The 12,126-nt window shown below is 44.8% G+C and overlaps 1 protein-coding gene across 1 annotated transcript in view; it reads right to left on the reverse strand.

Moving 5' to 3' along the window:
* Window positions 1-12,126, reverse strand: part of FN1 (fibronectin 1) — a 51,194-nt gene that overhangs the window by 19,735 nt on the left and 19,333 nt on the right. The window contains exons 16-24 of the mRNA XM_062506774.1: window positions 11,309-11,437; window positions 11,102-11,191; window positions 10,369-10,563; window positions 8,774-9,046; window positions 4,822-5,088; window positions 3,188-3,282; window positions 2,688-2,856; window positions 2,330-2,416; window positions 1,379-1,570 (exon numbers count right to left, since the gene is read on the reverse strand). Coding sequence (XP_062362758.1) covers window positions 1,379-1,570; window positions 2,330-2,416; window positions 2,688-2,856; window positions 3,188-3,282; window positions 4,822-5,088; window positions 8,774-9,046; window positions 10,369-10,563; window positions 11,102-11,191; window positions 11,309-11,437 — 1,497 coding nt within the window. The remainder of the gene's footprint in view (window positions 1-1,378; window positions 1,571-2,329; window positions 2,417-2,687; window positions 2,857-3,187; window positions 3,283-4,821; window positions 5,089-8,773; window positions 9,047-10,368; window positions 10,564-11,101; window positions 11,192-11,308; window positions 11,438-12,126) is intronic.

Raw genomic sequence — 12,126 nt, forward strand, 5'->3', positions numbered from 1 at the left:
CATCTGTGGCTAAAATTGTTCAAAAACCCAAGTTTTAGCCACTGAATAAGAATGCTCTTTAATGACCTTTTAGATGCTGCTTAAATTTCTGTAGGGAAAATAAGCACAGCTGTGGCTGTTTTCCTTATTGATATTATTCCATTAGCAAAGGTGCTCATTTCCTACATGTTAGGACCAGCAGAACTGGGTAGGGAATGGGGAATTTCAGATGCATCTTTAATTGACAAAGGCCAAACCTTCAGTTGCTCAAGTCAATAAACTGGTATTGATTTAAGCCACAAGATTTGGCTGTGTAACTATCAGGTGATCCTGAAATCAGTGGGAACTAATGGATCCTCTTCCTCACTCAGGATCAGACATCAGTGAGTCAAAGATGCAGGACCCTGTATCCATTCTGTTCATTACAAGTTAGTTTGAAAAGAAATCATGGGACAGAAATATTGCTTAAATAATAGTGGTTATGTTCTATTTTGATGTTCCCTCTTGGAAAACACTTATTTTACAGAATAGGCGCAAAAAAAAAAAAGCCAGTTTTCTGCAAAATAATTGTTTATCCACATGGAATGCATGTACCATATCACCTTTAAAGAGCTGTAAAAGCAAGACACATACATTCTTAGCTTTCCCCCACCAGTAGATAGTGAAGGGCTAAAGCTATTACTGCATAACTGTGCAGCATCACAGTATTAGTTCACCCCAGGGAGCACACAGCACTTCAGTGAAGCACAGAAATTTTAAAGCAGTGTTACGAGAGCAAGCAAACATAGTAGCTGGCATCATCTCAGAGCAGAAACAAAAACAAAGCCTTCATAAAGGAAAATTAAATGCAACCATTTGGGGAAATGCATATTAATTTTGCTACTGTGGCTATAAAGGCAGTTTCTGCAGTCCCCATAGATGTCATGTGAGGTGCACACACCACTCTGTGTCTCAAGTGCTACAGTGGTGGACCTTTCCATCTTGGCTATCCTCTCCATTGTGCACAAGTGATCTGCCACTACTGCTGCCCGAATTTCTCCTGTGCCTACTTCCCACTCATACCTCTGTTCACATACTTCCTGTTCCCACCAGCTGTGCTCCAGATGCTGGGGCATTTCAGGGCTAAGATAAATCCCTGCTGCTGCCCAGCTCAGTGCACTGAAACAGCAGATCCATGTGTGACCACCAGCCTGTGACACAACGTAGGCTGCCCACGCAGAGAAGTACACGGCTGTAAGAAATTCTGTCACGTGTTGGAACGTAGCTATTCTGCTTCTTGAGACTAAATGTGAAGTCTAAGCCCTCTACCATCAGACTAATACAAGTTCTACAATGCAGAGCTCTCAGGCTCAGCCATTTGAGCTTGGGCAGCTGAAACTGCTGCTCATCCTTTTGCTACCTGGTGTGATGGTTTCTGAGATGGGGACGCTCTCCTGGTCATCCTTGACAGAGTAGACGCTGACATTGTACTCCACGCCAGGGTTGAGGTTCTCAAAGGTGCAGGTGGTCTGATCTGCACCCACCACCTCCTCCAGGGTAGAGCCCTGTTGCCCATCGGTGGGAGCAGTGGTCACACGGTACCCGCTGATGCCTGAAATACAGAGGACAGAGTCAGGAGTCTCCTGTTGCATCCACTTACATCAGTCCTCACTGCAGCAGCTGAAGCAAACACATGACATTTTACAAGTGATTTTTTCACCATGAGCCCAGCAGGAAAGAGGTTACTTTGTCAAGCACCTTGAAATGAGTTTCCTGGGAGCTAGCCATGCCACACTCATGGCATTTCTGCTCCCTCTGAGACCTCACAAAACTGAAAATCTCAGGAGTTTTGAGAGCAAATTCTTTCAAGACTCCATCAGGAAAAGATTCAGCTACTGACAGAGGCTTTCAAAAAACTTTCAATCCACCTTTTATGGGAGCTGCACAATCAATTCCCATCAACTGTTGTGGGAGAAGAGATCATCCAGAACTTCCACGCTCACTTTCCATAGCAAAAACTCATTTGTCACTTCCAGAAATCCTTGTGGTCCATTCTGCTTTCCTTCCCTTGGACTATTTTTCAACCACTGGAGATACTTGAAGAAACCCTCCAAATCCATAAAATCGCTGAAGTATTCCAACACATTCATGCTCCAAAACAGCATTTTATGCAGAATGTAAATCATTAATAGTCCCATGGCAAGATATAGCTAACTGTGAATTATATCCTTAAATACATCTAGAAACACATATATTTTTCTTTAAAATAATCAACAGCAAATTTCCAACCAAACTGCAAGGCACCACAGAAGAAATGCTAGCATTCTGCTACAAGAGGAGGTTTCAGCACAGAGTGAGTTCACATGGTTACCTGGAGATGTGCTCCTCTCCCAAGAGACTATCAGGATACCGGTGTCAGGATTGGACTTCAGGCGCAGGCTGGTTGGTGGAGCCAGTGCTGCAAGTGTTCAGACAAATGGGTCACTGATGGCACTGAGAATCACGCTGCCTGCCCCAGCACCTCTCTCCCCACAGTATCCCCAACCTTTGGAATTAGCCAAAAATACTCTCCAAAGCTGTGACCCTGCACTGCATGAGGCAGTGCAACTAATGCACCTATGCATCAAAAAGAAAACCCAGACCACAACAGGGAGGAAAGACCAGCGCTGCCTCCCAGAAGGCAGTGGGGAGTGGCAGAAGGAATGATGGTGGAAAAGCAAGTGCCATACGTGTAGTGACTCTCCTGATGATGGGGGTCTCTCTCTCCTGGCCATCTGTCAGCACTGTGAGACTGTAAGTGTACTCCACACCAGGGGTCAGCCCGGAGATCACGATGCTGCCGGAGTCTGAGATCACCTCTCGAGGAGCCTCTCCGCCCTGGCTTGGGCGCACTCCCAGCTGCAGGGGAGCAAGGTTTGCTTTCCAGTCACAGCCTCTCAGCACTTGTGAGAGAGATCACCCAACAGCAGCACTATGGGCCCTTCTGCTGAACTCCAGCTGTTAGTCCTGTAACTTGTGATCTAGATGTCCCACTTGACCTCAACCACCATGACTGCATTGACCTCTGTCACCTAAACCCGCTCCCTGTAAGCAACGGGCCCCTTGCACCTCTCCCCTTTGTGCTGCCATTTTCACCACAGTCCAGAGGAAATGGCTTTAATCTGCCCTCCCCTCCACAGTGAAAGAAGAGGAAAAACAGAAAAACCAACATGGACTTAGTTCCTTCTACCTTGAAGCCAATCCTTGGGGCAGGTGTCCAGGTGATGACAATAGAGGTCTCAGTCACTTCTGTGTTAAAAGGAGGAATAGAGCCAGCAGGCTGATCTGTGGAGTGAATTGACCAGAGTTAAAGTCTACTTGCTGTGATGGTTCCAAACAGTTTGAAAACCTGACCTACAGCAGCACAAATAGACGGAGGCATGAAACGAGTGCTGAACTAGATCACTTCTGAAAATCCAGTGATTTGAGAGGGATCTGACAAATGATTTTTTTGTCTGCTGCTGGCTTGGCAGATATAGTATGCAAGTGGTCTAATCATAGCCAGAGCTTTTGTTCCTGACAAAAATAGAAACACTCAAGTGGATGTATTATCCTCTATGCATCCAGCCCCAAGAATCTGGGGGATCATGGGTTTTTTTTTGTATGATATCTAAAGAGTGCCTCAAAACTCAGCTGATTTTTTGATTCACCCACCACATGCCTTCCAATCAGCAGAACACCACACTCCTGTCAGTCACCCAGCTGTCCCAGCAAGGCCCATCCCAGCCCTCCCCAACATCTTGTGAAGTCAGCAGAAAGGAGCCAACATCAGCCTGAGGCATCTGCAGTCTCACTGATATCTGTCAGAAGCATCACACAGAAGCCAAAGCCTTTGTGCATGCCAGAATCAGCCTAAATAACAACACTCAGTTTAATGTGAAATGGCCTTGCTAGTAATGTTATTAATGAAGAGGCTTGGTTAATCAAATCTATAGTCTCAAAGTGGTTTCATTCAGACAAGCCTGAATTTGAAGGCAGTATTAAATCTAAGATACCAAATTATATCATAATTAAGGAGTGTTTATAGACAAGACTGTCAGCAAAAAGCACCTTGCCAATGTCAACAATGTTACTCTGATTGAAAGTTTGAGCTCTTATTTTAGTTTCACATTGTTCTAAAAGAAACCACATTATCTTTTGAAAAGAGGATGTGGTTCTGGGCTTGGGTGGCTTTGAGTTTTGCTAGTTTACATGACAGCATCATCATTATTTAAACACTGAATCTATCTGCTCTTTTTAGAAGTATGTGGGGGGTTGCTACACAACTCCCTCTCCTTCCAAAATTTGCTTCATATTTCTTCCAAAGTAGCATCACAAATACACATGCAAAAAAATTAAAAAGATAGAATACAATGTTTGTGTCAGTTTGGGTAACTGCAGTTGAACTGCTTTAGATGGTATGGCTGGGTTTAAATGACTGCTTTCAGCTTTATGTAAGTACCAGACTAATTATTCTTTGCCCATTTTAAGGGAGTTGTATACTTTCTTTGATTTGTCATGCCAAAACCAAGCAATTAGGAAGATCAAGTAAAATTAAATTTCTCTGACATCCAGTTAAGCAAAAAGTGAGGTACCAGTAGGAAGTTTTCCCTCTTGTTTTTAATCATCAGGAAAGCTGAAATGCTTTTTACTAAAAGCTTTTTGATGCAAATAACTTTCTTTCCTGCCAATGAGGTTCAGAAAGAACAAGGAGCATTTCCCAAGCTGTTGGAACACTACTTCAAAAGATGCTCTATAAACCAACTCACAGTGGGCAGTTTCAGCACAAGTTCTGAAGAAGGGCCAGGGTATAAAGAAAGTATGTGCAGCGTGTGTCTCACTCACAAGTGGTGAAGACGCCGGTCTCTCTGTTGCTCTGCAGGTCACCTTTAACCGCCACGAGGTACACGGTGTACTCCGTGCCAGGCTGCAGGTTCCTCAGCAGGTACTTGGTAGCAGAAGGTCCCACGTTGTAGGTGCGGGGCTGCCCTCCCCTGGTGGGTCCTGCTGTCAGCTTGTACCCTGTGATCACGGCACGGGGCCGCGTCCACAGCACCAGCACTGAGTGCTCCGTGGTGTTGAGGAACCGCAGGTTGGTGGGGGCATCGAGCTCTGGGGAGGCAAAGCACAACACCCATCAGCTTCCCAGATGAATCTCCACTCCCAAATTATGGCTGCATACTGGGCCCGTATTTCTGGTGCACTGTGTGAGGGCAACAGCAGGGACAGAGAGGAGGAGGAACCATGTCTTAGGTTGCAATATGGAATGTGCCAAAAGTATGTATTCTATCAGCATCTTTGAAACCAGGTGGGGCAGTGATCCTTATCTCCATGGCAGATATTCTCTGCTAATGGGCCATCTGTTAAAAACCAGGTGGGGCAGTGTTCTTTAGCTTTTCCACAACCCATCCTTCCTCCAGGAGATATCTCCTGTTAATGGGCCATTGAGTCCCACTGCATGGCTGAGAAAATTCCATCATCCCATTGGGAGATGCTCCACCCAGGGGGAGGAGCCAAGCACTTCCTACCTAGATGAAAACTGAGAATTGGAACACCACAGCAGCCTTTTTGCACTGGATTCCAGAGGAAAACCAAACCTTTCCACATCATCACTGAACCTTCACAGGAAAACTGCACCCTTCTACAGGAGCACTGCTCCAACAGAACCACATCTGTCACTGCAGGAGCACTTCAGCCACCATTTAATGGGACTGCTACCAACACCCTGACTGATGGAGTGTCAGGTTGTATTCTGACTGTCAGTGTTTTAGGTTTGTTTTTTGTAATACCGTAGTTCTATTTTAATTTCTCCTAGTAAACAACTGTTATTCTTATTCCTGTATCTTTGCCTGAGAGCCCCTTAATTTCAAAATTATAATAATTTGGAAGGAGGGGGTCTACATTTTCCATTTCAAAAAGAGGTTCCTGCCTTTCTTAGCAGACACCTGTCTTTCAAACCAAGACAGACCATGAGAGAGCTGGAAAGTTATTTCACTTCTAGATCCACACCTCAGTGCCATCCATTAATACACCGAGACAGGCAGACCTGAGCACGCTGGGCTGCACTGATTTGGGTCACTGCCATCTCTGCATCCCATAGGGAAGGCAGCCTAAAGGTTGAGACAAGACAGATGACCCCAACACACTCAGGAATTTCAACAGTTTCTCATGAGTGCTGAGCATTTTTTAAAAACCAGCTCAGTTTAGACTTGTCAGTGTAAGCACGGAAACCTAATTTTAGCCCTTTTCCATGAAAAAGATTTACTCTTTTAAATCCTTGCCCAGTCCTCTCAAAATCCCTTCCCAAAATAAACCACCCCCACTTTGTCATTTGAGTGTCAAAATAAGTAATAGTCAGCAACCTTCTGCAGAAAACCAGTTCCTAGATCTACTGAAAAATATTCACACTATGGAACCGACCATGCAACAATTCCAAGCATGCTCATCTCTTCCCTGGGACACAGTGAACAGCTCTCAGCAGGCATGCTCCCCTTTTTATCAGTACCCCTGGGAAGCTGCTGCAGCTGATAACCCAGATAACTGCATAAACAAGAGGCAGAGGCAGCACAGCTCCTTCACTGGAGCCACAGTGTGTGGTGGAGACATCACTGCCTTCAATTGAGAGAAGGTGAGGCTCTGAAGGGGAATTTGCCCCCAGAGCAGGCAGGGTAGCTAGCACTGGCTGCAGCAAAGAGCTCGCAGTATTCACATGGCAAGGCTCCCCACCTTTTCTAGGTTCTAACCATATGCTGAAATTAAGAGCAGTGAAGTTCCATCAGTGCTCTTTTTTTGCTGACAAATGCCTTTTTCTCCTTCTGGAGAAATAATATTTCAGTGAAACAAAAATGCTTTCATCACTCTCCCAGTGATTCAGCAGGAAAATGCTTTTGTCCTTGTTTTCTCCACTTTTGAGGGAGGAAAAAGGAAGTGAGGTCTTCCTTCTTCCACCACTTGAAAAAACTGGTGAGAACTCAAAAATAAAAAAAAAAGGTGAGTGTGATTCTGCATAAGCCCATCTCCAACCCACAGCCTGAAAGTCAAGTTTATCCCTTGCTGGTGCTTAGATTTGGGCTAAGTCTCATCTGAAAAAGATTGCATCTTCCTAAAATGTGTAGCCTAGAGTCAGTTCCTTTCTGCACAGTTTAATTTGCCAGCTCTATTAGGCTTTTATCACTTCCTCTCCCTGTACTAGAGGACAAAGGGGAAGATTAGAAAGCCACACACACACACTTGGAGTTTATTTGTAGACTGCTTTTTAACGGAAAGCCAAAAAGAGAATCACATTTACACCGTGGGAAGAGACTTTTGCTGCAGGGTTTTCCTTGGGAACCCTGAATGATTTCTGTTTCCCAGGACTTTCGATTACAGGATGCAATTTATGTGAATAGTTTCTGCAATGTGGTTTAGGCAAAGCAGTTAAGCAGATGATCACAGCCTATGGAAAATGATTCCAGACATTTGTGACTGGCACTGTGCTGTCTGAATTAAATGTCTACAGTCCAGTGTACACCTCTGTGTGGAGTTTCAGAGGAACCCTACACCTAGCTCAGGCTCCTCAAAACAACCACAAAAAAAATACAGATCTAGCTGGGAACTGAGCCCCTCTTGTTCTAAATGCTTCCAAGAGTTCAGATTCCTAAGCTGCATCCCTGCTTTTTGAAAGCCTCACTTGAAAGAGGAGGGAGGGTGCTAACACCATCTGTGCTGTGCTCAAATTAGGCACCTATGGTAAAGGATGGACATAAGGATCCCATTCTCCCTGCACAGTCAAGGGACAGGCACTATTCATTGCTCATGACTTTATGGATGGAAGTGTGGATATTTCTCAAATATCATGGCTATACTTACAGATTATCCCATTTCCTTTCCCTCCTTCTTATATTAATAAGAGCCAGGCTGGACTCTCAGAAGTTGTTCTTATTTTCTGAAAAGTATCAGAAGAGCAGCAGACACACATAGCTGAATTTTGTCCCTTTGAATGAAATGACCCAGCCAAAGAACACCATAAACACCCACTCACCTTCTATTGCCCAATAATCAGGATCTGATCAAACAAACTATGTCCCATGCTCTGTCTGATCTTCTCCTCTTGCATCAAAAATGGAGATAACCACCCAAACCCAGATAAAACTCCTACTCTTCCATCTGAAAACCCACATCACACCCAGCCACTGCTCCTTTCTCTTCTCTGCACTGCTGCAAAGCAAAAAATAATACCTGACAAAGTGCACTCTCCCTCACACTGGTGAGGTACTGCACTGCCACTAGATCATTAGCAATCAGGTTCTGAGGAATCCTGCATGATCCTTCCTTGCATCTGCAGGCACCACTGCTCCTGCTGCCAGGGGAGCCAGATAGGTAGGAAGCTGTCAGAAGGGAGATGGGGATTTTCAGAAGAATCTCTGCAAGGCTTCTAAGTAATACTGAAATCTGCCCTAATGTACCACCAAAAAAAAAAAAAAAATTATAAAAATCACAGGCAGTGATCTGTGCTGTAAAAGAACTGCAGGGTCCATCAATTCTCAGTCAGTAATAAAAAAAGTTGAATTCCAGCCATACAAAATTGTTTTAAAGCACCATGAGACTTAAACTCCCATTGGAAAGCCCTGGAGGAGGATAAATCTGCTGAAGAGATCATTGTTAGAATGAATGAATTCCCAGCCCTGTCATCCTACTGATGGGATACCTCCTGGGCTAGAACTGTTGCACTTCAAGTGCTCTGTTTATACATTTCTCCAAGCAACAGAGAAATACGCACATAAAAAGGCTGAAAAAAGCACAGAGGAAAGACACTTACTGGTGGTTTGCTCTCCAGTCAAAGGCTTGCTCTCCCTGCCCTGGTTTACAGCAAAGATCTTGAAGAGATAGGTTGTTCCTGGGATCAGGTCAATGACTTCAGCAAAAGAGCTCCTGGTGATGGGCAGTCTCTGGCCGTGCTGGCCGGGGCGGTTGACAGGGATCACCTCCACCCGATAGCCGGACACTTGGCTCTGAGGTGGGGTCCACATGATGGTGATCTTGATGTCAGAAACCTCCACAAACTGCAGATCTCTGGGGGAAGGCACTTCATCTGAAAACACAGGGGTACAACAGTTGTCAGAGAGACTCCTTAGCAGGAGGAGAAGTTATAGGTTTCCATGGAAGGAAAAAAAAGTGAATTTTGTTTGAACAATGGCTAGCCCAAGAATATTTACCAAACTGAAAAGTCAGGGCAACCTCACTATAAACATGCCTACACACATTCCCAGACAATATTCAAGCAGACTACAATTCCAAATATCATTATCTGCTTTTAAGTATACTATGTCTTCAGAAGGTATTGTGCTGTGACAGAAAGAACTGAAATACCAGATGCAATACGCTACAGAACTTCAAGCGCATTCAGAACCAAAGCCTGAGGGGAAAAAATGTACTCCAGGGGTTGGGAACAGTAACCTCCTTCTAAAATTAAAAGTGAGGGTTTTCAAAACCCACAGCATGTTGTGAACATCTGTGATTAACTTGAAATCCACCTTTTATAATTAAACAAGTACAGGGGCTGATCTGGCCTTACTATAGTCAAATGCAAAATGCAGTTCCCTCATTGCTGGGCCACAGCTCTGCACCCCTGAATTCCTGTGTTTAAATTAAGTTTCTTGAGACTAGCACTGATACTGCCCTAAGGTTAACCAGTGCACATTTTTTGAAGATGCAGAAGCCAAACCATAAAATCACTGAGCTGAATTCATTCCTGGCAAATTCCCATTTGCAAACACGTGCTTGCAACTTGCAGGACCATGAAATTCCACTGCTTACCACATCAAATCCCAATTCTTTCACTAGCCCTTCTTTTGGTTTGGTTATTCAGTCCAACTGGGTACTTAAAGAACCCTGAAACCTTAAGTTTTTTGAAATACTGAGTGCCTCAAGTTTAGAACCTATGGTGTCATTTTGGCACATCAGTCAATGCTGAGCAATCACCCATCCCCACTCACTACAAAGGCCAATAATGGCTAGGACTAGAAGGGAGAGGAAAAAGTCAGATGAACAATTTGAACATGTGTTGTGGTGTCTGAGTACGTAACCCTGAACATCTGCAAGCCAAGTGCTGGGGCAAAATGATGCACCAGGCACTTCAGAGGATTTCTTAGCAGAATCCCCCTAAGATAACTTGGGAAATGATCTCTCTCCTGCAGACAATGCAAGACCTGCCTGCAGTCCAACCCCTAGGAATTACAACCCTCAATGCAGAGTGGTGTCTTGACTGCATAAATGAGCATGATTTTATTACAGAACTTCAGTACCACTGAAACTTAAATTTCAAACCCACAAAACCATAACTGAGTTCATTTAAGTACTCACTGACCTAGCAACAGACATCTCAATGACTGAAACCCACAAGATGAGCATTACCTGTGCGTGGGACCCCAGTGGTTTCCTGCTGGATGAAGACAGGAGTGCTCTCCTGGTTTTCTTCCACGGCGTAGATGCTGATGTTGTACTGAACCCCTGGCATCAGGTCACTGAGTGTCACAGAGGTGGCAGTGTCAGGCAGGTTGAGCTCTGTGCTGCTGCCTTCCACAGAGGGCACATAGACAATCCTGTAGCCTGAAGCAAGAGAAATATGTCATCCTCAAGACAAACAGTAAGCACAAAGAATGCTAGAAATGAGGGCAGAACTCATCTCTCTACTGAGCTTTGATAAAAATAGTCCTGAACTTCAGCAGGACCTGTGGCCTGCCTGTGCTCACGTCCCATCTACAGACCACACACTCACACCACCTTCCAAAGCACAGTCTGACCTGGGTTAGAATATCTGAGGTCTGACATGTGGATTCAGGCCTGTACTGATTTTGTGCTCACTGTGGGATGGTCTGGATGACAGATACAAATTATAAGGTCTTGGGGCTTGGTTTTTTTTAACACAAATCCAGAAGGAATTGCTTTGCATCCAGCCTTCTGCATTGCTTGGTTCAGCCACTGAAACCAAGGAAATGCTAAACTGCCCACATGCTTTCCAGCTAGTCTCTCCAACCAGACAGAATTTTGCACAATCTTTGTCCCAGAGTTATATTTCATTTTTTTTTCCACCTACATTTCAGATTCTACCAATAATGCAGTATAAGTGCACTCCAGTTGAGCAAACCTGTGATTGGAGCCTGTGGTCTGCTCCAGCTGATGACAATGGATGTGTCATCCACACTTTCCACTGTGTGGTCGGGTGGGGCATCAGGAGCTGTTTAAGAGAATAAATAGAGGAGGACAGCAAGTGTGAGGATAAGTGGTAACAAAAAATTCTTGAGCAAACAGAAACAACAGCTTTCAAAGTGCAGCAACAGCCATCCACACATACCTGTAGTCTGTGAAGTAGACAGGATCAGATTCTGCTCTCCTTCTTCAGAGATCTGATAGACATTAACAATATACTTGCGACCAGGAAGCAAGTCAGGGATGTTGACAGAAGTGGCTGTGCTTGGAAGATCTGAGCAAGGCAGAAGAGAAAATTGTTTTAGCAATTCCACCTTCTTACTTTCTCTCCAAATTAAATAACTGAGAAACCTGTTCTAATCTGGGCTGAAGCACAGTCTTCCTGCAATAAAACAACAATTTCTCTGCACTGCCATTGGCTCACCTCAGAAGAGTTGTGTGGAGAGTAAGGACCAGCAACCAAGGGCAGCAAGGCTGGATGTGGGATATTGCAGGGCAGCTTGGGCAGCAGCCCCCTGCACACTAGCCATCTCAGCTGAATACTCATTTCCTACCCTGACTGTTGAACTTTCAGTACAGAAATATATGGACAAACTTTCACATGAGTAGGTTATGTGGAAACACTGACTCATGAGTGAAGAAGAATGACATTGTAAGGGCTGGTTCTCCCAGATGTCCACCTACGTGCCAGATGCAGAAAATTCCCCAAGAAGTAGCTCCTTGCTGTCCAGACTGAAGGCAAGTGTCTTAGGGGAAACTGGGAATTGCCCTTCAATCTGCAATCTGTGGACAGATGAGCTCAGGAGCTGCTTCACAGCACGGCAAAGCTCAGCTGTCTGGGCAGAAAGGAAGGTGGTGACAGTGCTATCAGTCCCCACAAGAGCTACTTCTGCTCAGTGTCCAAGTCAGTGAGGTCAGGGGAACAGCAGTCCAGGAAGAACTATTAGGTCAGGAGACTGCTGT

This window comes from Cinclus cinclus, chromosome 21 (assembly GCF_963662255.1).
Source record: "Cinclus cinclus chromosome 21, bCinCin1.1, whole genome shotgun sequence".
Classification (NCBI taxonomy): Eukaryota; Metazoa; Chordata; class Aves; order Passeriformes; family Cinclidae; genus Cinclus; species Cinclus cinclus.